Here is a 23,820-nt window from a genome sequence, read left to right on the forward strand (position 1 = left end):
ATGGATGGCCATCCGTCAGAGATGCTGTAGTCACAGGTCCTGCACTGAGCAGAAGGCTGGACTGCAAGGTCTTTTCCAAATCTGTGATTCTTGTGCCAAGAAATTAATGCACATACGTTTCCAGTACCGTGACATTCTTCTCTTTCGCGTTGGCTCGACGCAGCAGGAAAGGACTAAAGATGTCGAGAGAGTCCCCCTGGGGATTTAAGATGCCAAGATGAATAGTGGTGCTGGAAGAGAGGCAGCTAGCAGAGTCCTTTATGAAAAGCCCTCCCCAAATGGTACCTGCAGGCAAGGAGGGCCTAGACTGTGAACAGTATAATGAAGGCCGACATTTCCCCTCTCACAGTAGCTTGCAAAGCACGTCCAAGAGATCTCACAGCCAAAAAGACTCAGTTCTAGCCTACCATTTCCTCCCTTGTCTTTATTGAAGGCTTAAGCCCAGCAGCTGACGTTAGATCTCTTTCCCAGCCCAAGACAGAGTTCACAGCAAAATCTCCCTCTGCAGGCAAAGTCTATTGGCAGAGAAGGGCTAAATCTCCCTAGTTAAGGAGTGGAGAGATGGTGTTGGGCTTGGTCCTGATGAGAGAGGGGGTGGAAATGATTGGAATTTGTTTTTTGCTTTGGCTTTTCATCTGCTGTTGCATTTCTACAGTGAGTACTGGTTGCTGAACATTTTGAGTGTTTTACTGAAGTCAGAAATCAGTACTGTACAGTCATACCTTGGAAGTTGAATGTAATGCGTTCTGGAAGTACGTTCAACTTCCAAAGTGTTCGACTTCCAAATCACGGTTTCTGATTGACTGCAGGAAAATCTGGGTTTTGATCATTTGGGAGCCAAAATGTCTGAGTTCCAGGGCGTTCGAAAACTAAGGTACAACTATACACGGTATGGTGGGTGCATGGAGTGTGATTGTTGAGTAACTGGGCTTGACAGCAGGAAAAGGGTTTGAACTATTAAGTAAATGCAATACCGTATTGGCCTGAATATAAGCATCACTTTCCCCCAAAATTTTGACCGTGAAAAGTTAAAGTGCGGCTTATATTCACGACCTTACGGTATGCAGCCAGCAGCACGGGGCAAACAGCGCCAGGAACATGGTGAAGCGGTGCCCGTCCCACACATAGTCCCCCATCCTCTCCCACAAGGCTGGGAAGGGAGAGAGAGCAAGGAAGGGAGCGGCTTATATTCAGGTATTCCCCCCCCCAATTTTTAAGGTGCCGTTTATATTTGGGTGCGGCTTATATTCGTGCCAATACAGTAGATCTGAAGTGGTTGGATAACAGGGAGAAAGGAGCAGTTATTATTTAGTGACATATATGTGATATATCACCCCATGTGTTAGTATGCCATGTGGGATAGTAATAACAGGAGTGTAAATTTCACGCAAAGTGGGATAACAGTGAGAGCAGCCTTAATCCGCGATATTTTGCTGGCAGTGGTGCAGGATAATAGAGAATCCTTGACAATGTGTGTGTTTCTAAAATGACTTTTGCAGCTCTAAGACCAACTGGACGTTTCCTGAGGTTCACGAGCAAGGGACTGGTCCAGATGCTCAAAGTTTTATACAGTAACCTTTTAGAGAGACCAATTCACAAGAATAAATTGGTATAGTTAGAATATGGGCTGAGCCCATCCGTGGTGAGTCACAGTCATGATAAGGTTATGAGATTGGTGGGGTGTGTGTGTGGAGATTATGACACTCCCAGCTCCACCACAACTCAGCTAGCTCACAACCCAAAATCAACTCATTGGCTATGCTCTCTCTTGAACCCCTTTTCTAAGGTGTCAATCAGCCCTGAGACTGCTCTGTCTAGGAGGGCAACTCTCAGGGCTGGTTCAGCTGCAGGTCAGAACAGAGACTCAGAAATGAGCAGTAAAGTTGATTCTTTATTCAAGGAAGCAGAATCCAAACAGAGAAGCCTATGAACAAGACTGGCTCCCGTAAATCAATTTCCAGACCTGACAATCTGTGACTCCTTTAAGTCTCCTCCCTGTCCAGCTATTTCCTTATCAGTCTTAAACTCTGTCGGGGACAGACTCTCTGTGCTTTCTGAGCTCTTTGCTTTTCTACATGCAAAGACCTCCATGCCTTTGGAGACAAGGGAGGAAGCGAGCTGAATACAGTAGGACTGGCTGGCTCCTTTGAATCTGTTGCAGCCTCAGCCCTCACCTCCTCCTCAGCTGCCTGGCCTACATCTGCAGTGCTTTCTGCCTCTTCTTCCTCTCTCTCACCGAAACCTGTTGCTTGTTCAGCATCCAACCATTCTCCCCACCCCTGTCAGTCCTCTGACCTATCTTCAGGATCCCACCACCACTCCCTTGGCTTTTCTAGGGGGTTCTCCTGCTGGAGCCTCCCACCACTCCTCCTCATCCAGCCAGGCCCTGACAGCAACTGACCTTCAGAAATATCATGTGTGCTGACCAGTTTGTTGAACAAACAGTGTGTTTGTACGTCCCACTCACTGACCCTGGAAGAATTGTTAGGAAATGTGCTCATGAATCCCCTGTCATTGCTGGAGGTGACTGCTGGACATTCAGGAACCCATGGGCCCATGCTCTCAGTTAACTGTCAAATGAATTACAGCAATCTCTAATCAGCCAAGGGCTTCATTAATCTGTTGATGGTGCAACATGAAATGGAGCCCACACGTTTTCCTGCAAATGGAAGGAATTACTGTTCCCATCGCGGTGGTGTTCTGTCTGTCCTTTTACACAATCGGCAACTGAGAAGGACTTTGCTCATATTAACTGCCAAGAATATTGTTTTAAAATTGTATTTTTAAAGTTACAAAAGATGCAGACACCCACTCTTGAGCAAATCCACATTGCAACTAAAAATACAATTGAAATCAAAGCTAAACAGAAGAATCTGGAAAAGAAAGGAACTGGGGAAGAGCTGGTGAGGAAGGTCAGCGGAAAGGGGGACTTATATTTTTGAGTTCTGAATACCATAAGGTTTTAGTCTTTAGTTTCGTGTTTTTTCTTAAACTCAATAAAATCATATATATATATATTTAAAGAGAGTAAAGGTAAAGGTAAAGGGACCCCTGATCATTAGGTCCAGTCGTGACCGACTCTGGGGTTGCGGCGCTCATCTCACTTTATTGGACGAGAGAGCCGGCATACAGCTTCCGGGTCATGTGGCCAGCATGACTAAGCCGCTTCTGGCAAACCAGAGCAACACATGGAAATGCCGTTTGCCTTCCCATCAGAGAGATACCCATTTATCGACTTGCATTTTTTGATGTGCTTTCGAACTGCTATGTTGGCAGGAGCAGGGACCGAGCAACGGGAGTTCACCCCATCGCGGGGATTCGAACTGCCGACCTTCTAATCAGCAAGCCCTGGGCTCTGTGGTTTAGGCCATAGCATATAGCAGCAGACATATTCAAAATACCCCACTTTGTTCAGGAAATTAGACTCAAAGGGCAGTGGTTTTCAAAACGTGTTCTAGGATCAGACCTAGCATCTGTACTCAAGAGTTGCTAGGGTCACTGGCATTGACACTTGCTCTGCTCCCAGCAACTGGTGGTGAATGCCAATTTTATTTTATCGCAATACAATGGAATGATGAGGCAGCAGGAGAATTGTTGGAAATTTAAATGGTGTCACATAATATTTTCTGAAATGAACGTATAGCCTGTATGGGCACCCAGAGTATATTCTGGGGCTCAACCTTGCAAAACTCTGGCTGAAATTGAACACTCAATGCTAGTTTTAGCATTATTCTTTGTTGAAATGTAAAAAACGCTGAAAGTCAACTTATAAACGAGGCGGAGGGTATTCTGTCTTTTTTGTAATAATTAGCCAGTGCCTGGAAAGGATGCTAAATGAGAAGAGCAGTACTATTTAATTAATAAGGTAAAAAGGCAAAGGTAAAGGACCCCTGGAAGGTTAAGTCCAGTCAAAGGCGACTATGGGGTTGCGGCGTTCATCTCGCTTTCAGGCCGAGGGAGCCGCATTTGTCCACAGACAGCTTTCTGGGTCATGTGGCCAGCAGGACTAAATCATTGCTGGCACAATGAGACACCATGACAGAAACCAGAGCACATGGAAAAGCCATTTACCTTCCCGCCACAGTGGTACTTATTTATCTACTTGCACTGGTGTGCTTTTGAACTGCTAGATGAGCAGGAGCTGGGGCAGAGCAACGGGATCTCACTCCGTCGCGGGGATTTGAACTGCCAACCTAGTGATTCCTAGAGCCCAAGAGACTCAGTGGTTTAGACCACAGCCCCACCCACATCCTCTATTTAATTAATATCCTAAAATACACACAACCTGATGGAAATAACATGTAACATTTCCCAGAATGAAGCCAGATGAGTTGCAGGAACCTCGCTCCTGAAGCAAATCACTGATATATTTTATGATGTGTTTAGGACTGAGCAACAATCTGAGGTGGATTCACCCCACTGCACCCCAAGAAACTATGCAGGTTTTGGTGTCTTCGGGTGTCTTCCCGTGTAAGAGTTGGGGTGTCTAGGCGACGTTTCGACGAGGTCTCACTCGTCATCTTCAGGCTGGTGCTTTCGGCTTCTTGTTACTGGAACAGAGCAGGATCTCAATGTTTGAGTTCCTATAAATACTGTTGAGGGGGTGTGGTGTATAGCCTCCAACGTTCTGGGCAGAGAGGAAGTTCCCAGGTTAGTGTGCCTTTTCTTCTTTTGTTCATTAATTACTTGAGGGATATCTTGAGTGATTTCTTGAGTGATATTCTGAGTACCACTTAGGAGGGTCATTAGGTGTGGATTAGTTGCTAAAGCTTTCGTGTCTTGACCTCTTGAGCTTGTGAAGAGTTTTTTCTGAGAAGATGGCTGTACTGCAAATAGTTGTGCTCTGGCTTGGCTTCGTGTATAGGGGCGAGCTGTGGTTTTGTGCCCTGTGCCAGCCAGATCTGTGTAGGGATTGCAGGGGGGTGCAGCATCCGGAGGTGCCACTATGGTTTGGCTACTGGATGGTGTCTGTAATTTATCTGTGGAGAGGGTCTGGGTTTGGGTCTGGTGTGGTTGATTGGAGATGGCGTTCTGTGTGCCTCTGGTTCTGGTGTCGGTTTTTGTGGGGAGGGCTAATTTCCAGATGTCTGGCAGGCGGGACGTGTCGTCACGCTTGTTCATGTTGTGAGGGTGTTTCTCTATCTCGATGGCTTCCATGATTATTCTCTTGTGGTGATGTTCCATGTTAAAGAGCAATTTGGAATCTGCAAAATTAATTTCGTGTCCTGTTTCTTTCATGTGTTGGTAAAGAGAGGAAGTTTTTTCTTCTTTTTTGACGGCATTCTTGTGTTCTGCGATACGTGCATTTATTCGTCTGTTTGTTTGTCCAATGTACGTGGCTGGGCAGACTTTGCAGGGTATTTCATATATATATATATATATATTCCATTTCTAAAAGCGTATTTGTTTTATAAAAAGAGTTGTCAGAAACGCCGCCAGGCAAACAAGATACTCTCAAAATTGTAATTAACTTTTTATCCAGGCATGGAGAAGAGCCAGGATCATAGCTGTTGGCCTCTGTGCATTGGTTGGCTCTGCGCTCCTCTGCTTTTAAAGGGAAGGTGAAAATGGACTACAGTTTGTACATCATTTATATGCTTAGCAAGAGAGAGAGAGAGAGAGGGAAGCAAATGCATATTTATCACACAGGAGACTGCACCTATAATCTACCCCTGGTTTCTTCCATACGGGAGCATAGCAATGTATGAAATCGTTTGCTTACAAGCAAGGATCATAGGAATTATAAACGGTATAAATAAAAAGACCAAGCCTTCTAACGTCATTTGTATAGCATGCTAACTTTGCAATGATATCTATAACATATGATTCATTATTAGTGGTCAATGTACTAGTCCTTGGTTTAAATAAACCAAGTGGAGTGGATTAAATAAAAACAGCAAATGGGAACAGGACAGAACTGCTTGGCTCTGTTTTGTTTAAAGAGGTTGGAAAGAGGGGGGAATGGTAAGCAGGGTGGGGTCAGGTGGTTATGCTTCTCTTCTTCTGCTTAGGGTATGTGTGGAGTTTTGTGTCAGCGTTACTTGTATGGGTTCTCTTACTATTCGCTTGTTGTATTTCCTTGGTGGCGAGAGGGGTTGAAGGGTGGCTTAGGGTGTGGTTGGTTGTCTTTGGCTGGCTGTAGTGAGATTTGTTTTTGTGTGTCAGTGGCGTAGCGTGGGGGGTGCAAGGGGGGCCAGCCGCACCGGGCACAACATCTGGGGGGGGGCGCTCGCCGCCTCCGGAGTCGCCAAAGAGCCTCGGGCGCAGGCTGTAGCAGAGCCCCATGTCTCACGGAACCGACGAGCTGGCAGCGGCTCTCAGCGCTCGCAGCGGTCCCCACGCGTCAGGGCCGCGGAGGGCGCGCCAGGCAGCCCCTCCTCACAGCCCTGCCGCTGCTGTTGCTGCTGCAGCTGCTGGGCCATGTTGCATTTTCCTCGCCTCTCTGCCCTCCTCCTCCTCCGGGCAAGCGGCGTCGTTTGGGCGGCAGCGCCAGCAGCAACTCGCCTCAGATCACCTGACGCAGCAAGTTAGGGGTTAGGGGGCGCAAATTACTTGCCTTGCCCTGGGTTAGGGGGCGCAAATTACTTGCCTTGCCCCAGGTGCTGACAACCCACGCTACGCTGCTGTTGTGTGTGTGTTTTTTGGATCAGGTTAGCCAGATTGATTCATATGTTGTCGCTGGGTTCTTGTTGTTGTCTTGTTGGGCTGTGTATGTGATAAAGGGGAACCACACCGGGGTGAAGGCGTCTTCTTCTATTTGTCCCCGTGTCTGTTTCAGTTTAGCGGTTAGTTTTTCTAATAAGGCAAATCGTTTGCTTACAAAACAGCCCTAAGCCTCTATTGCAGCGTAAGTCCACCAGAGGGACCCTTCAGACTGTGACACTTAAAAAAACCCAAGTCTACAACTCTGGAGGCTGCATTACCTGTGAATCCTGCACGGCAGCTGCACACATAACCCGATGCTCTCTGGTAGCTGAACTCCGAGGGTAGCTCTGGTATTCTTCCATACCAACTCGACCATGATAGTTCCACACACTCACTCCCGTGGAGGCAGGGATTACTGCTACACTCGTTTATGTCCGTTTCACAGTGAGACCCTGCATAGCCTGCAGAATTGAGAAGGGGTTGTAACTTGAGGTTGTTGAGGACAGCGATCTCATTGTCCATTATTTGGGCTTGTGCTATATTCGCTGTGGAAGCAGCAAAGATAATATTGCAGAACATCTGAGGGGTCTGAAAGGATGAGGCCGGGGAGAGTGAGGAAAGCTGTAGGAGAACTAAACCCACTTCTGTATCCATCTTTTTATATTATTATTAACTGAATTTATACAGTCATAATTCATGTTGCGTTAGGTTTATGTTGCATCTTTTTGGCTTGCGAACACAGCAAACCCGGAAGTGTATCCTTCCGGGTTTTGTCATGTGTGTGCGTGCAGAAGCATTCTGTGTACTTCGCGCATGCGCAGAAGTGCTGTATCGCACCACACACGTGCACAGGAGCGGCGCTCTAGTTACAGACTTTTCAGGGTGCAAATAGCACCCCGGAACGGATCGAGTCCGTAACTACCACTTCCCTATACCTGGGGGTCTCAGGGCGGTTCACAGAATAAAATCAAGATATAAAACCACAAAATACACAATAGAAATAAAAACAACAACCCAATCGCCGCCGCCCAAAAAACCCCCCACATTTTAAAAGGTCATAGATCAACCAAAGGCCTGGTTTAAAAGGAACGTTTTTGCCTGGCGCCTAAAGGTGTATAATGAAGGCGCCAGGAGAACTTCCCTGGGGAGACCATTCCACAGACAGGGAGCCACTGCATGTATTTGGCATGAAAGCCATGGAAAGAGGAGTTGGATAGAGTTTCAGCCAGGCAAGACACATGGACTCAATCAGTGGCTTGTCGCTCAGCCTATCATCACTAACTAAGAGCTGGAAGAGCCACCCATTGAATAGGTGCACACTGCTGTTCCCTATTGCACCAGTTTAAAAAATAAAAAGCAAATCAGAAGAAGTCCAGGCAGGGTGATCTTCAGCAATTCCATGCAAGTACATAAAAGCTGCTGGATTTGGTAGCCAGTGCGGACCGTGCCATTCAGAGGATCTAAACCTATTTACGTTTTTAAAAGCTATGGCACTGTGTTCTGGCAATGCCTTGTGAAATTGCCATAGCAGGATTAAGAAGGGCTTCCAGACCTAGACCACTAGGGCCCTGTATATCTCACTGCATCACTCTGCAATTAGAAGGAGTAGAATAAATAATGCATACTAAATCCATATATGATAAACTTGTTTCAATTGCCTAATAATATTTTGCTGACATTCAGCATATTTTGGTACAGGCAGGCACAGCCCAACCCCCATTTATGAACATTCAACATGTGCGCAGCTGTGTGTACGCACATTATTATTATTATTTGTTATATTGTGGCTGTGCTCTGATGTCCATCAATCCCACCTTCGTCGCCAGTGTTAGATTGTGGGTGAACATATCAGACGACACAGTGATTCTTCAAACAGCTCTTGTTTATTCACAGGCCAGAACAGAACTGAACGGAAGGGTTCAGCCAGCCTGCTTATATAGAGCTCCACTAGAACGCAACTGTAACACTTTCTGTAACTATCCAATCACTGAGCGTCACTTTCAATCCCTTATTTGCATATGTGGACCTGAGTGAAAACTATGTATGGTATCCCCCCTGCTGGCCCAGGGTGAGAACTTCAGTACATAACACCGTTGTTGTTGTTGTTGTTGTTGTTGTTGTTGTTGTTGTTGTTGTTGTTGTTGTTGTTGTTGTTGTTGTTGTTAATATACTGCCCTATACCTGGAGGTCACAGGGTGGTTCACAGAACAAAATCAAAATACTAAACCACAACATATACAATCAAAATTAAAACAACAACCCAATAACATGCCCCCCCCAAAAAACCACCCAGATTTTAAAAGGGCATAGGATGGCACATCACACCGAACCCGGAAGTGATCCAGAAATGTCATAAAGATGTCATTGAAACCTCACAGAATGGGCAGAATGGGATGTTTGCAGGCTTTTTCAATGGGTTTCAATAATACACGATTTCACTGACACGTGTGGTGCCTCAGAATGTAACCCCTCGGTAAACCGTGGGGGGCTGCCTGTATAGAATTCAGGCTGCAATGGTGCATAATTTAATTTATTTTTATTGTTTGCTAACACAGAGAGCTCACAGCAGTTAAAGAGAGGGGAGCTTGTGTGAGAGAGAAAACAGAGTTTACCTGGCCAGCAGTGGCATATGTAACTGTCCACCGCATCCTCGCAGGTAGCATTGTTGAGGCACGGGTGGAACCAGCAGAAAGGAATTAACGTTTCACAGTGAAGGCCCATATATCCGCTGCCTGTACAGTTGCAGCTATACCTGCATTGCAATAAAATTGATTAAATCCATGCCATCCTCAGTCTGTGGGCTCGTCTTTGAAAACTCTGCGCTCGTGCAAAGATTTTCAGGCCCACATTTGCTTCCACCCTTCTTTCTCAGCTGTTGCATCAAGGCGCCTCCCCGGTATGTTTCTTTAATTTTGTATATTGAATCAGATTCAGAAGGTGCCCTTTCATACTTGACTGCCTCTTCTATACTCTTGCAGTGGTCCATAGCCCCTTGGATGTCCCATATCCATAGAGAATGAGCACGTGTAGGAGAGGTGCCTGGAGGGGGAGACTCCACCCTAACCATAAGGTAAAGGTAAAGGGACCCTGACCATTAGGTCCAGTCGTGACCAACTCTGGGGTTGCGGTGCACATCTCGCTTTATTGGCCAAGGGAGCCGGCATACAGCTTCCGGGTCATGTGGCCAGCATGACTAAGCCGCTTCTGGCGAACCAGAGCAGCAGCACACAGAAACGCCGTTTACCTTCCCGCTGAAGCAGTACCTATTTATCTACTTGCACTTCATGCTTTTGAACCGCTAGGTGGGCAGGACCAGGGACTGAGCAACGGGAGCTCACCCCATCGCGGGGATTCGAACCGCCGACCTTCTGATTGGCAAGTCCTAGGCTCTGTGGTTTAACCCACAGCGCCACCCGCATCGCCGCGTCCCCCTAACCATAGATGTGTTTATTACAGAGATGGGAAACCTGTAGCCCTTCAGTTGTTGTTGAGCTCCAGCTGGAGATGGGAATTTTTTATTATTATTATTATTATTATTATTATTATTATTATTATTATTATTATTATTATTATTATTCCGTTCGCCTTTAAAGGCAAGCCTACCAATTCACACTTTCCTAAACAACGTGCAAACCGAAACACAGCTATTCTTTGAAATTTGCACTTCTCCGCATTTTGCAATAAGGTTCTCCGGCCAAGTACTGCATGCAAAAATGCATATACTAACGTAACGTTAAGAGGTATTTATTAGTGCAAACAGCACACAAAAATGCATTCGGGGAAATCGCTTGCAAAATGTACATATTAGTCAAAGCAGCATACAGAAACATATTTACTAGGAGAAGTTTGCACTAAAATGTGGGTGAATTTTCATGAGGTTTTCTTCTTTAAAATGCGGATTGTTGTAGGAATGTGGAGAGAGAACTGAATTTAAGATTTGGGAAAAATGAGAAACTTACAGAACTGAAAGGAATAGATTTGTCCATCCTTATCTCCAGCTTCCATCTGACCCAACTAGCTGGGTCAATGAATGATGGGAATCAGAGTCCAGTCTCATTCAGAGAACCACAGTTTTCCCAACCTTGATTCATCAGAGCATCTTATACCTATACAGCTAGTTACACCTTCTGATTTCCTATCCAAGTTCCCTCTTCATTTTCTGCCTAGCTCACTTACTTCTCCATTCCATTTCAGCAGCCTCCACTTCTCTTTTTCACAATTTGCCTAGCACCAATGCTTCATATTCCCAATGAGTCATACTTCTTAAGAATCTATCTATAATATGCATTTCTTTTCCCCAATATTAAATCAGAAAACATAATACCAGTGTACGACGGGTGTTCCTGAGTAAGAAAGTTTCTAGATGAGAGGTTCACGTGAAAGGCAAACCATTCCCCCCATAATCCCTAGATCTGAAATTTTGCTTCTCGTTTGGTGAAAACCTTACATTTGAAATGGGCAGATTTATACTTCCAATTGTCAAAAGGTGAACTTTCAATTTTCACAGTTCATGTTCATGTGCATGCTCCTGAATTTGCACCCACCTGTCTTCAAATTTTATCATTCCCCAAAATCAAATGGTCTAGTTAAAAAAAACCCATCGCCGTTCAAAACTGTCTTGAGAGTCACCTTTGCAAAGTGTGCATGGATAATGTCATTAAATAGTTTAGTGAGTGGGTGTCACTAGCCTTTGTAGTATCTGGCAAGAGCCTGGAGTCTCCTGTTATTGTTCTGTTCCTTTTTTAAGAGAGATAATAAACGTTTGTCTAGCTCCCTGGGCTGGTGTGTCCTCTAAGCCTTTCATGACATTCATAGCGCTCATTTGCATTTCAGTTTATCTAATGAGAGCAGAAAACCTGTGTCTTTATTGGAAAGATTAGTTCAGTGGACAGCTTTATTGGCATACACCAACTGCATAGTGGCATAAATAATTGCTATTGTTCAATTCAAGCAGAACAGGGAATTCTCCCTCTGTGTGACATCTGTTCTGCCGCGACAGGAGAATGCAACGCTTTTTGCGTTCAATGTTTAATTCCAAAGTCTGCTTTTGAGACGCTCAGCTATTGATCAAAAACCATTTCAATCTGAACAGATCTCTCTTTTTTTAAAAACCACAAACACCACAATTTATTGGATTCAGATATTGCAGTTATCTTGAAATGGATTCGTATCCAGTCATTGGGAAACTATGGCTAAGCTGTCACTGAGGTGGCAAACCTCTCTTTATCTGGGCCTTTGGCCTGTATCACTTCAGCCAACTGGTTGGGTGTCTCCCATGAATAAATTCACCCCCATACAAAAATGTTTCCTGTGCAAAACAAAGTGGGTGTCAGTGAGGAAGGTTGCAACCTAGCCTTCCTTTGGTTTCATGTTTTAGTCGGGAAGAAGATTCAGTCAGCGGCTTGAAGTTGTGTAACCCAGCCATAGGTTTGTCAGCTCCGTGAGAACCAGGCAATATTTAACTGGTTTTAATTTGGTAGTCTGTTTGTTTCTTTCACACACAAATTCAAGTTACAGATAGGTAGCCGTGTTGGTCTGCCATTGTCAAAATAAAAAAATTCCTTCCAGTAGCACCTTAAAGACCAACTAAGTTAGTTCTTGGTATGAGCTTTCGTGTGCATGCACACTTCTTCAGATACACAAATTCAAAGTTTTGATACTTTAGTGTGTTTTGTTTTTTCAGGGCTTGCCTGGCAGTTGTTGCTAAGTACCGTATTTTTCGCTCCATAGGACGCATTTTCCCCTCTTAAAAACTAAGGGGGAAAGTCTGTGCGTCCTATGGAGCAAATGCAGGGGGGAGGCAGACAGGAAAAGCCCCCAGGAGCCACACACAAGTTTCGTGCGACTGTTGCGGGCTTTTCCCCAGGAGGGAGAAGGGACTGACGTGGCCAGTCGGTCCCTTCTCCCTCCTTGTAGAAAAGCCCGCAGGAGCCGCGCGCTCCTTAAAGGGTATGTGGCTCCTGTGGGCTTTTGCGGGAGGTGGGGGAATTGCCGTAGCCATGCACAGCCTCTCCAGCCGGGAGAGGCTGCACAAGGCTAAAGAGGAAGCCAAGGCAGCGAGTGGGATGGATCACGCTCGCTGCCTTGGCTTCTTTGTTCTTTGGGGCTGGGCAGGGGGAACCCGGGCTTCCCCCACAGCCCCGTGAAGCTCTAGGAGAAGCGGACAGGCTGCACGCAGCCTGTCCGCTGCTCTTGGGGGCTGGGGGGGGGGATAATATTTTTTCCCTTGATTTCCCCCTCTAAAAACAAGGTGTGTCTTGTGGCCCGGTGCGTCCTATAGAGCGAAAAATACGGTAGTTGCTTTGATACCCAACATCTGGAGCAGAAATGACTGGCAGAATCCGAGACCAGGGAAAAGAGACGGCGGAAGAAGATTGGAAGAAATTTAAGAACTATCTTAAGAAACATTGTAAAATTAATGAGTGCTAGAATGATGTGGCTTTAGAAATTAAATGGAGTACAGCTGTAAAGATTAAGTTAAAAGAAAAGAAAGGATGACAATTAGATAAAATTAAGGGTGAGGATTTGCTGAACTAAATATTTGAAATGGGAACGCAGAAAGGGGAGGTATGAGGAGGTCGGTGAAGTAAATTTTAAGAAAATAAGGTTTTGAAATTATACTTGTTTTTTTTATTTTGTTTGTGTCTGTGTGTATTGTTATATCTGATATAATTTGTAAAATCCCAATAAATATATATATATATTTTAAAAAAGATACCCAACATCTGGGAGACTACAGGTCTCCCATCGCCGCTTTAGACACTCTAATGCATGGATGGCTAAATCTGTGCCCTCCAGATGTTGCTGAACTACAATTCCCATCAGGCTTGGTCATCATAGCCAAAGGATTATGCAGTCAGCAACATCTGGAGGGTACAGGTGAGCCACCTCTGTTCTGATGTATAAGTGTATTTTTATTTTTATTAATATTCACATTCTCTGCCTACCTGGCCTAGAGGTGGTTCCAGTCTATTAGGATAATGGAAACAAGTGCTTGTTATCAGTTGTAAGCACATTTCCCAACACTGAGATTACGTACCCGTTGATACCATCAATACACTGCCCCCCATTGAGGCATGGCTGACTTGCACACTCATCAATGTTGACGGCACAGAGATCACCCAGGAAGCCAAGTGGACAGGAACAGTAATAGCCACCCAGTCTATCATGACAGGTTCCGCCGTTCAGGCAAGGCTGTGACAAACACTCGTCAATTTCCAGCTCACAGTTGATACCTGTGGAAAAAGACAGATACAGGGGGAAGTTTGAAGGGTGCGCATCAAAAGCACCTGTTCTGGAAAGTGATTTTGATAAGAGATGGTTGCTTGGCGAGACGACAGAACCTTTTGGTTCTCGGATCTTACAATGTTTATTTTTATTCTAGTTCCTCTTGTTCCTAGAAATTTTAAGTGGCCAGTAGCCATTGGCAATTTGGGAAAAGGATCAGGTAACCACAATGACAGAAAGTAGATCTCTTCAGTCAGTAGACCATGAGAATCTTAATCTGATGGGTTTGAGTCTCATGTTGGGTAAAAGATTCCTGCATAGAAGAGGGCTGGACGAGGTGATCCTTGTGGTCCCATCGTAATAAGAATTTTAAGGTCTTAGATATATAATAAATGTTCATAAATGTACCAAGCAAACACGTGCATAAATATATAAACCACATGTCTGAAGCAGCACAGGAAGACAGTCCTGAAACCATTTTGACTCCCAAGCTGACCAATTGTTTCTCTGCAAGGAGGGAGGAGGTGGGAAAAAAACACCTTCCTTGTTACAGGAATTTAGTATTCACCATTTCAAAGGGTGACAGAGTACCAGGAAAAGACTACCAGGAAAGGCAATCAGATAAGGCATTATCAGATAACCTGGCAGACAGGAAAAACAACAACGTTCAAATTTCTGTTGTAGACCACCTTTTCTGTGATGTAGGTATGATGTTTGTGGGGGGTGGTCTTGGGTTACACCCCTTCTGTGGTGTATGTATGATGTATGGAGGGGTGGTCTTGAGCTCCAGGGGAGGGAATTTAAAATGTCTATCTAAGGCCTTGCACAGCATTTTTTCTGGGTTCTTCCTCTCTCCTGCGGGTGAGGGGAGCACCTTGTTGCAACAGACCAATAAAGATCAGGCTTACTAGCTGCTTTGCTTCTCAATATTCTCTGGTTGGCCTCTGTTATTTTCTCCTACCAATAGGGAAGCCACGTAAGGACTCTATAAGGGCTCTTGGATACCCCATAAGGGAAAAAGGACAGATTTTTATTGTTTACAACACCTTCTAGGATTCTCCTCCTCTACTATTCTATGATTGAGGCTCTGTGGGTAAGGCGGCCCTGGGGGATGCCTGGCTCACTGTCATTTTGCTGTTACGGCAGCAAAGAATATTTAATGTCTAGTTGCCTCTGTTAAGCGGTATGAAAATGCTGTTAAGCTTTCATCAGTTTCTTTCATCATCGTGGCTGTTGTGGTAGCACAAACTCCCTCCGGGGCCACCTCACCCTAAATGCTTTGCTCTGAAGGATTCCATCAGAGCATGGAAGTGAGAAGTGAAATGTCCCTAAAAATCTTGGGAGTGTTAGTGCTGCTACCACTGGGGCAACAGCAGGTAAAGGTCCAGTCAAGCAGCGACTATGTAAAGGTCCCTGGGCAGTTAAGTCCAGTCAAAGGCGACTATGGCGTTGTGGCGCTCATCTCGCTTTCAGGCCAAGGGAGCCAGTGTTTGTCCACAGACAGCTTTCTGGGTCATGTGGCCAGCTTGACTTAACCACTTCTGGCTCAACGGGACACCATGACAGAAACCAGAGCGCATGGAAACTCCATTCACCTTCCCGCCGCAGTAGTACCTATTTATCTGCTTGCACTGGTGTGCTTTCGAACTGCTAGGTTGGCAGGAGCTGGGACAGAGCAATGGGAGCTCACCCAATGTGGGGATTCGAACTGCCGACCTTCTGATTGGCAAGTCCAAGAGGCTTAGTGGTTTAGTCCACAGCGCCACCTACATCCCTGCAACATAGGACATAGGAAATGGCCATGTAGCTACAGCTCTTTCCTCTCAAAAACTGTGCAGAGGGGGGCAGCAGGAGGGGGAAGGTGATCACTGCCTACCTTTTGTGCTTAATGCCTTGCACCGGCCCTGATGTTTTCTACAAACTAACTAAACATTAGGACCACAGAGTTGGACCATTGATTTTTCTAGATCCATAAAATCTACATTAGCCACAGGTCTCCAGAGTTTCAGGTGGGAATCTTAATCCCAGCCATACCTGGTTAAATCTGGGATCTCTTCCTTACAAGGCATGGGGTCTGTCACTGACCTACAGCCTTTCTGAAGTCTGGACCTTAAGCTGATATTTATTCTCTTCTATCTTGCATCGTGACACACATCCCAGGGGCGTGGTATTTTTTTTAAAAAATAAAATAATTCTATTAAGATTCATGGAAGAAACGACAAAACTTAATATATATTTCCTTTTTTTAACCACACCAAGACTTTTATCTAAATATAAGAAAAACACAAAAAGGGAGGGGGGAAAGACACGGAGAAAGAAAAAGGGTAGAAAAGAGATTAAAAGTGAAAGACAGAAAAATAAGATTCAGAAAATAATTTGATTTTTAAAAAGTACTCATGAAATGTGCATCATGAAATTCTTCTTTCATTTGGCACCTTTCGTCTTGATTTCTTCTCCTTCTGATAATGATAAAACAGCAGTGACGTAGCGTGGGGGGTGCAGGGGGGCCAGCCACACCGGGCACAACATCTGGGGGTTAGGGTTAGGGGCGCAAATCCACGGGTTAGGGGGCGCAAATTACTTGCCTTGCCCCGGGTGCTGACAACCCACGCTACGCCACTGTAAAACAGTGCAAGTTGACGCCTTGATTTTGGCTCTTATTCACCCTCATAAATTGCTGCCGTTTGAGTTGCTGGCGGATTAATTCTGGGCGTGTTCTGTTCGCTGCCCTGATGTGCTGAGTTTGTTGGGCATATCTCACATGCTTGTTCTAGTATTGGCGCAGCTCAGCTGGTGCAAACGTAGCAGGGGAAGAGGATCCCAGTTGCCCACTGGTATTTGGCTGCCATGCCATCAAGATTTACTGTGAGCATGGCAATTACTACAGAACAGCTGCTGGTTACTGAAGGCTGCGTTGCTCTGGTCCTATCTACATGTTGCATCATGCCCAGCTCCATACGGGTGGCTTTGTATTTGCAAGTTCAAGAGAACGTTATTCCCCTCCCCAATGATTGTGCTGGTGTTCCTCGTATTAGCATTGCTGTCATATGCTGAAGCAGCTTTGTGCTATCCCTACACCATACCACTCAAAAGCACAGAAATTCTGGAGCAAAGGTGAAAATTAGCCTCATTTTTTTTAAGGAGTCAGTGAACTGACAGTGACTCTAAAAAAGGGGGGTAAAAAGGTAAAGGGCCCCTGGATGGTTAAGTCCAGTCAAAGGCAACTATGGGGTTGCGGCAGTGGCGAAGCTGCATGCTCCACTACCGGGGGCTGAAGAACAGGTGGGGGTGTGGCTGGCACCCCCTGGGGGCGTGACATGCATCCCAGGGGCGTGGCACTCCACCCGCGGGGGCGTGACACACATCCCAGGGGCGTGGTATGCTGCCTGCGAGGGCGTGGTGCGCGTTCTGGGGGGCGTGGCGCCCAGGGTGTGTGTGGGGGTGCACGGCGTGTGTCCAGAGGGACCGCTGCGATGGCACCCTACTGAAATAGTGGTGCAAGGGATAGTCCGCTTCCTCCACACCCCATTCCTCCGCCAGTGGGTTGCGGCGCTCATCTCGCTTTCAGGCCGAGGGAGTCGGTGTTTGTCCACAGCCAGCTTTCCGTGTCTTGTCGCCAGCATGACTAAGCCACTTCTGGCTCAACGGGACAACGTGACGGAAACCAGAGCACGTGGAAACGCCATTTACCTTCCCGCTGCAGCGGTACCTATTTATCTACTTGCACTAGTGTGCTTTCAAACAGCTATATTGGCAGGAGCTGGGATGGAGCAATGGGAGCTCACTCCATCTTGGGGATTCAAACTGCCAACCTTCTGATCGGCCAAGAGGCTCAGTGATTTAGACCACAGCACCACCCACATCCCTGCCAGTGACTCCAAGGCCGGTGCAGCAGAGGTGGCACCTTCCACATATTTGGGGATACAAATCCCATCATCCCTGCCCATTGGCCATGCTGGTTGTGGCTGAAAGGTGCTAGAGTCCACAACATTTGGAATGCACCGTGTTGGCTGCTCTATACTAGAGTTTGTGTCTCTTAGGTCTATCAAGTTACTCTGGAGAGGAATGGCTCTCCATAAACGGTGGACTTAGGCCGAAATATTGGGAGATAGTAGAACAAGACGGAGACACTTTGAGATTGCAGAGTTTTGAGAAACTTAAAGACAAAGTGCGAGACTGGTTACATTATTATCAAATCAGAGAAGTTTTTAATATGGACAAAAAAGTAGGCTTCCAGGTAGAAAAATCGAAACTAGAAACAGAATTGTTAGAACCTAAAACTAAGGTACTTTCAAGAATGTATAACTTGCTGTTAAAATGGAACACTCAGGATGAAACGGTCAAATCAGCTATGATTAAATGGGCGCAAGACATTGGTCATAATATTATGTTCGCTGACTGTGAATGGTTATGGACCACCGGTGTGAAATTTACGGCATGCAATGCCTTAAAAAAAAATATTATGAAAATGATATATAGGTGGTACATGACCCCAGTCAAGCTTGCAAAAGTATATCATTTGCCTGATAATAAATGTTGGAAATGTAAGGAAACTGAAGGAACATTCTTTCACCTTTGGTGGACATGCCCAAAGGTTAAGGTCTTCTGGGAAATGATCTATAATTTAAAAAGGTATTTAAATATACCTTTCTTAAGAAACCAGAGGCCTTCCTTTTGGGCATTGTCGGCCAAATGGTGCCAAAGAAGGATAGAACTTTCTTTATGTATGCGACAACAGCAGCAAGAATACTGATTGCAAAATACTGGAAGACACAAGACTTGCCCACCTTGGAAGAATGGCAGATGCAAGCAGTGGCGTAGCGTGGGTTGTCAGCACCCGGGGCAAGGCAAGTAATTTGCGCCCCCTAACCCATGGATTTGTGCCCCCTAACCCGTGGATTTGCGCCCCCTAACCCTAACCCCCAGATGCTGCGCCCGGTGTGGCCGGCACCCCCTGCACCCCCCACGCTACGCCACTGGATGCAAGTGATAGACTACATGGAGTTGGCAGAAATGACTGGCAGAATCCGAGACCTGGGGGAAGAGTTAGTGGAAGAGGATTGGAAGAAGTTTAAAGACTACTTGCAAAAACATTGTAAAATGTTTGAATGTTAAAATGTTGGAACGCTAAAATGATGCAAGATATAAAGACAAGGTGGCATTAGTGATACAAGTAAAAGGAGTATGCAACAAATGTTTCAAAAGATAAGGGTGAAAAAATTAGAATACACTGTGTCAAACGTAATCAAAAGGATATAAAGGGAAAATTGGAGACACAATGGGTTGAAATGCATAATACAGACTAAGATTTGAAAGAGGGTAAGATATTGCTGAATATGATTTGTGTAAAAAGGAACACAGAAAAGGGAGATGTGAGGAAGTCAGGAAGTAGGGTTATGAAAACAATAAGTAAAAATTTGGATTTTCATGTCTTTTCTATGCCTTTTTTATGTTTTCTTTCTTTGTTTCTTATGTTTCTTATTGTATCTATCTGTTTTGCTCTGTGTGTGATAATGTTGTTTCCTTTTTGGTTTGATTGGAGGGTTGGTTTTATTCTTTAAAATCTCAATAAATATTTTATAAAAAAGAAAATAAACGGTGGACTTGGAGGATGAAAGTCCATAGCATGGTTGTCAGGGCTTAGTCTTGCTCAAACCTGGAACCTGAGGTCTCGGAGGAGGCGGCACTGGGAGAACAAGACTCTCTGGTAGATCTTGCCTAAAGACAAGCTGTTGGAGCTGGATATCCCTGTTCTAGGACTCGCGGTCATCACACCTGTTGCCTAGGTTCTTGGCTGGTTCTCAGGACATCTCCATCTCTCCCAGGGCCATAGAGCTTCAGGGATGTGGGAGCTGCACATGAACCTATGTAGGAGGAAGGAGAAGGGCATGGAAACACCTGCCATGATAAGAGCCAGAGTAGGGTGGAGCCTCTGGCTCCCTCTCTGAGCTGCTTCATTGCTATAGCAACAGCTCACATTCAAGCTCCAGTTTTCCTGAACTGGGGAAATGGACAAAGATGTCCAAAAAGGTGAGAATTGAACTAAGGGTAGACAAGTCTCAGCTGATGAACACCACAGTCCCATGGACCCTTATCCATAGTATTTAAGTATTATTTATATATGGTGCTCGTTTATATTAATGTTATGCACTGGCCACGTTTTCTCTAGCAGCTGTGCATTTAAAAAAAAATCTGACCTGTTTTTGCACTCTCTTCACTTTGGTTTATATTTTGGGTTCAAAGGTGCTCTGCCTAAAACAAAGATTGGTGTCCCGCTTTCACTATAATGGGGAATATAAAAATTGCCACAGCGTTACCCCATTTTGGCTAAACTGGATAAGAATTACAGGCACAGGAGCCCCTTCAAAATGGATTACGATGCTAAATTGTCAACAAATAGATCTAGGGGTTTGTGATGAAAGTAAAAGAGATTCACTTTCCCCCATAATCCATTTTAAGGCCCTACCTGTGTTAGACTAACTACAACTCCAGAATCCTTCTTAGTTTCATATTTCCAAGGTGGGGAGATTGACTTTCTCTCTTGCTCTCACATACCTTAAAAAAAATTAAGAAGTAGCTGAATGGTATGTATTGTTTATGTATTTTTAATTCCTTGTTTGTGTTTTCTGGGCTTTATACTACAAGAGAATGTCTAGAATGCATCATGTGGGGTTCTGAAATGTTCTGAGTTTGCTTGTTTTTTGTTGTTAAAATATAAGGATATTTTAAAAACTTAAATGATTCTTTAACAGAAAAAAGAGAACCCAGTGCTCTTACTTCTTGCAAAGCCCATGGATGTAGAGAAACATAGACATACAGAAAGGTATAGCCCTATAAGTTTCAGAAAAAGAAAAACAAGAGAGCGGCATGAGGCTTTGTGGGGGCCCTGATCCAACTCTGGAGTGTGGATTGACATCACAATTGAAGCATGCCCCCTTATCATGTTATTTTGCCACACACATGGAGCCACCGCATACCCTTCATGTATGATTTTGCCTATTTGGTGCTTCTACAATAGATTTCACTGGCATAGATAGGCAGTGACTTGCACAGACCACGTTGGGGCAATATTACTGCATCATCACCACATGTTTACTTGGCTCCTTTCTAAGTCTTGGCCAGCCAGGACTGCACTAAACCATGGTAGTGAGCAGTTAAGTGATGGGGGCATAGACAATGGGCACTCAACAACATGTTGCCTTACTCTGACTAGAAATAATCCAGAGTTGCACATCTCCAGTGCTCCATGAATGGTACAAGTGTTTTACTTTAAGAACTGGTTCACATACAAACCCTGGGAGTAAATATTGTACATGCTGCGAGACACAGGAGTGAAACTTTGGCTCATGAAATCCGTCCCCCCAGCACACAGAATGTGTTGTGAGGCACCTGGATATCAGATCACACATCTATATGAATGTACCGTATACTCCTCCACCACCCCATACATTCAGTGTACATCTTTTTTTTATGTTGTCTGGATCACTGGATGAACGGGGAACATCTTTCAACTCGAAAATTGTTGCTATGTCCCACCGTCTGTTAACTTTACCTGCTGAATCACTGTGTGAGCCAGTTTTAAGACTAAAAAGGCACCATCATGGGGTTGCCGTATTTCAAAAAGTGAAATTCCATACACAGAAGTTGTTGAGCTTTTCTTGGCAAAGTTGTTGAACTTCATTTGGTGAGGGGGGCCAAAGTTGTTGAGTTTTTGAGCTAGTTTTCTATGCTTCCGACATTGGTTGCCTTATGTCCAGATTTTCCTGGATGTTTAAGTGATTTCTGCCCAGATACAGTTTCCAAAGGCCGAATCCCAGCTACATCCGGGAAATTCTGGACTTATGCCATCCTTACACCATCATTACATGAAGCAAGTCTCTGTTTTGTTTTGTTTTATTTGCTCTATGAATTCATCATAAGGATTTTTATTTTTTTTAGTGTGCATTTGCCAAACTATGTCTAGTGACCGTAAATCTGTCAGGGCTTGTTAACAGCAGCTCCCTGCGAACATTTGAAAACACAGTGACAAAAATAAACGCAGTGTGTATCGAGAGTCTCAGCATAGCCAGATTCAAAACTACGGGCCGAAAAACAGCCTGATTATTAACATGAAACCACAGGATTTGCTATGTTGGATCAGGCCATTGGTCTGTCAAATCAAGTAACCGGCCTTAGGCAACTGAGCGAAAAGTCCTTTCCATCTATAAAATGTCTAGCCAATGTGATGGATTGTATATGGGAGGGATTCCCCCCCGGTCTCTACTGCTGCAGTCAACTTGTAAAAACATGGGATTTTAAGAGACATGGAAGAGGAGGAGGAGGAGGGAAAATGGATATAGAATTGTTTTGGCATTTGCATGCAATGCCCTGCCATAAAAGTTATTCTCCGAAACAAATTAGGTATACTGTATTTACATTCCTCAAAATTAAAAAAACAGAAGACTCCTGTCCGGTGAATTTTAAACTTAAGTATTTTCAATTAAAGAAAAGGGCACATGTTATAGTTTGGTGACAGACATATCTAGCAGACAAATGATTCAGATGGCTTTCACCTGGAATTTGGAAGGTGATGATAGAGGGAAATGGCTCTCTTCCCCCAACTGGGCAGCATGTCACATCCTAGCCTTGGGCAAATCATTCTCTCTCTGCCCCGATTCCCCATCTGTAAACAAAATAATAGCCCAGTGTTTCCCCACCTTTTTTGGGCAACGGCACACCTGTTTAATCAAAAAAATCTCACGGCACACCACCATTACTGCCCCGTGACGTCAGCGCGCAGCGTCACGCCGGGAGGGACGCACGAAAGTGAAAGTTTTCACTTTTTTCCCCTCCCCCTTGCCAGGGAACCTCCAAGCTTTGGGGGTGGGGGTGGGGAGGCAGCAGAGCGAGGGACTGAGGGACGGCGGCAGCTGAGGCGGCGGCGGCTGTTGTGGTGGTGGCGGCGATAGCGGGCGGAGGAGGGGGCGGCGGCGGGAGTTGCTGCTGCTGTTGTTGCTGCTGCTGCCCGGACATGCCGGCCTCCTCCTCCTCCGCTGTCTCGCGCTCCTCCATTTGCACGCGCTGCCCCACCGCTCGGCACCACCACCGCGGAGCCGCCCCCGGCTCGACGCGGATCCTCGCCGCCGCCGCCTCTCACCGCCCGACTCGCCCGCCTCCCTCCCACGGCACACCAGCCGATGTCTCACGGCACACTAGTGTGCCGCGGAACACCGGTTGGGAAACACTGTAATAGCCTACCTAACAGCCTACCAAATATGGGCCATGTAAGGAGGCAATAAAGGAAACATTGTGACCCACACAAACTTGTGTGGCTATGGCAGCTTGTTTCTCTAGCGATTCAAATAAAAGTACAGCGGACGCTCGGGGTGCAAACATGATCCATGAGGGATGCAGGTTCACAACCCGCGGCATCCGCAACCCGCATCTGTGCATGCGCGGGTTGCTATTCGGCGCTTCTGCGCATGAGCAACTGCCAAAACACGGAAGTAACCCGTTCCGGTACTTCCGGGTTTCGGCAGTCCGCAACCCGAAAAAACGCAACCTGAAGCGTCTGTAACCCGAGGTATGACTGTACTGGACAAGATGCAGCAAAGTGTGGGATATTTATCCCAGTCAAATCAACAATTCATATTGTTGATTTGATTGGGATAAGCACATAATAGGGGTTGAAGCTCGTAGTGTTTTCCTGTGGTACTTCCTAGAGATGATTCTGCGAGATCCACTGGTGGAGGAAGGGGGGTGCAGTGGGTGCGGTCTGCCCCAGGTGTCATCCCTGAGGGGGGGGGTGTGCCATCACCATGCCACCCCATTGGGATGCTTGCCCTGCCCCCTGGGATGCTAGCCCTGCCCCCGCAGCATGTGCACCGCCCCGGGTGCCGGAGCAGCTAGCTCTGCCTCTGGCGAGATCACTTCCCTTTTGTGCCCAAACAGGAAGGGGCGTAACTTAAT

General features: G+C 45.6%; 1 protein-coding gene across 1 annotated transcript in view; it reads right to left on the reverse strand.

Moving 5' to 3' along the window:
• CRB1 (crumbs cell polarity complex component 1) overlaps window positions 1-23,820 on the reverse strand; it is a 144,768-nt gene that overhangs the window by 72,037 nt on the left and 48,911 nt on the right. Inside the window, exons 3-5 of the mRNA XM_081194562.1 lie at window positions 13,685-13,880; window positions 9,258-9,397; window positions 6,924-7,106 (exon numbers count right to left, since the gene is read on the reverse strand). Of these exons, the coding sequence (XP_081050688.1) occupies window positions 6,924-7,106; window positions 9,258-9,397; window positions 13,685-13,880 (519 nt within the window). The remainder of the gene's footprint in view (window positions 1-6,923; window positions 7,107-9,257; window positions 9,398-13,684; window positions 13,881-23,820) is intronic.

This window comes from Podarcis bocagei (assembly GCF_964188305.1).
Source record: "Podarcis bocagei genome assembly, chromosome: 5".
NCBI lineage: Eukaryota > Metazoa > Chordata > Lepidosauria > Squamata > Lacertidae > Podarcis > Podarcis bocagei.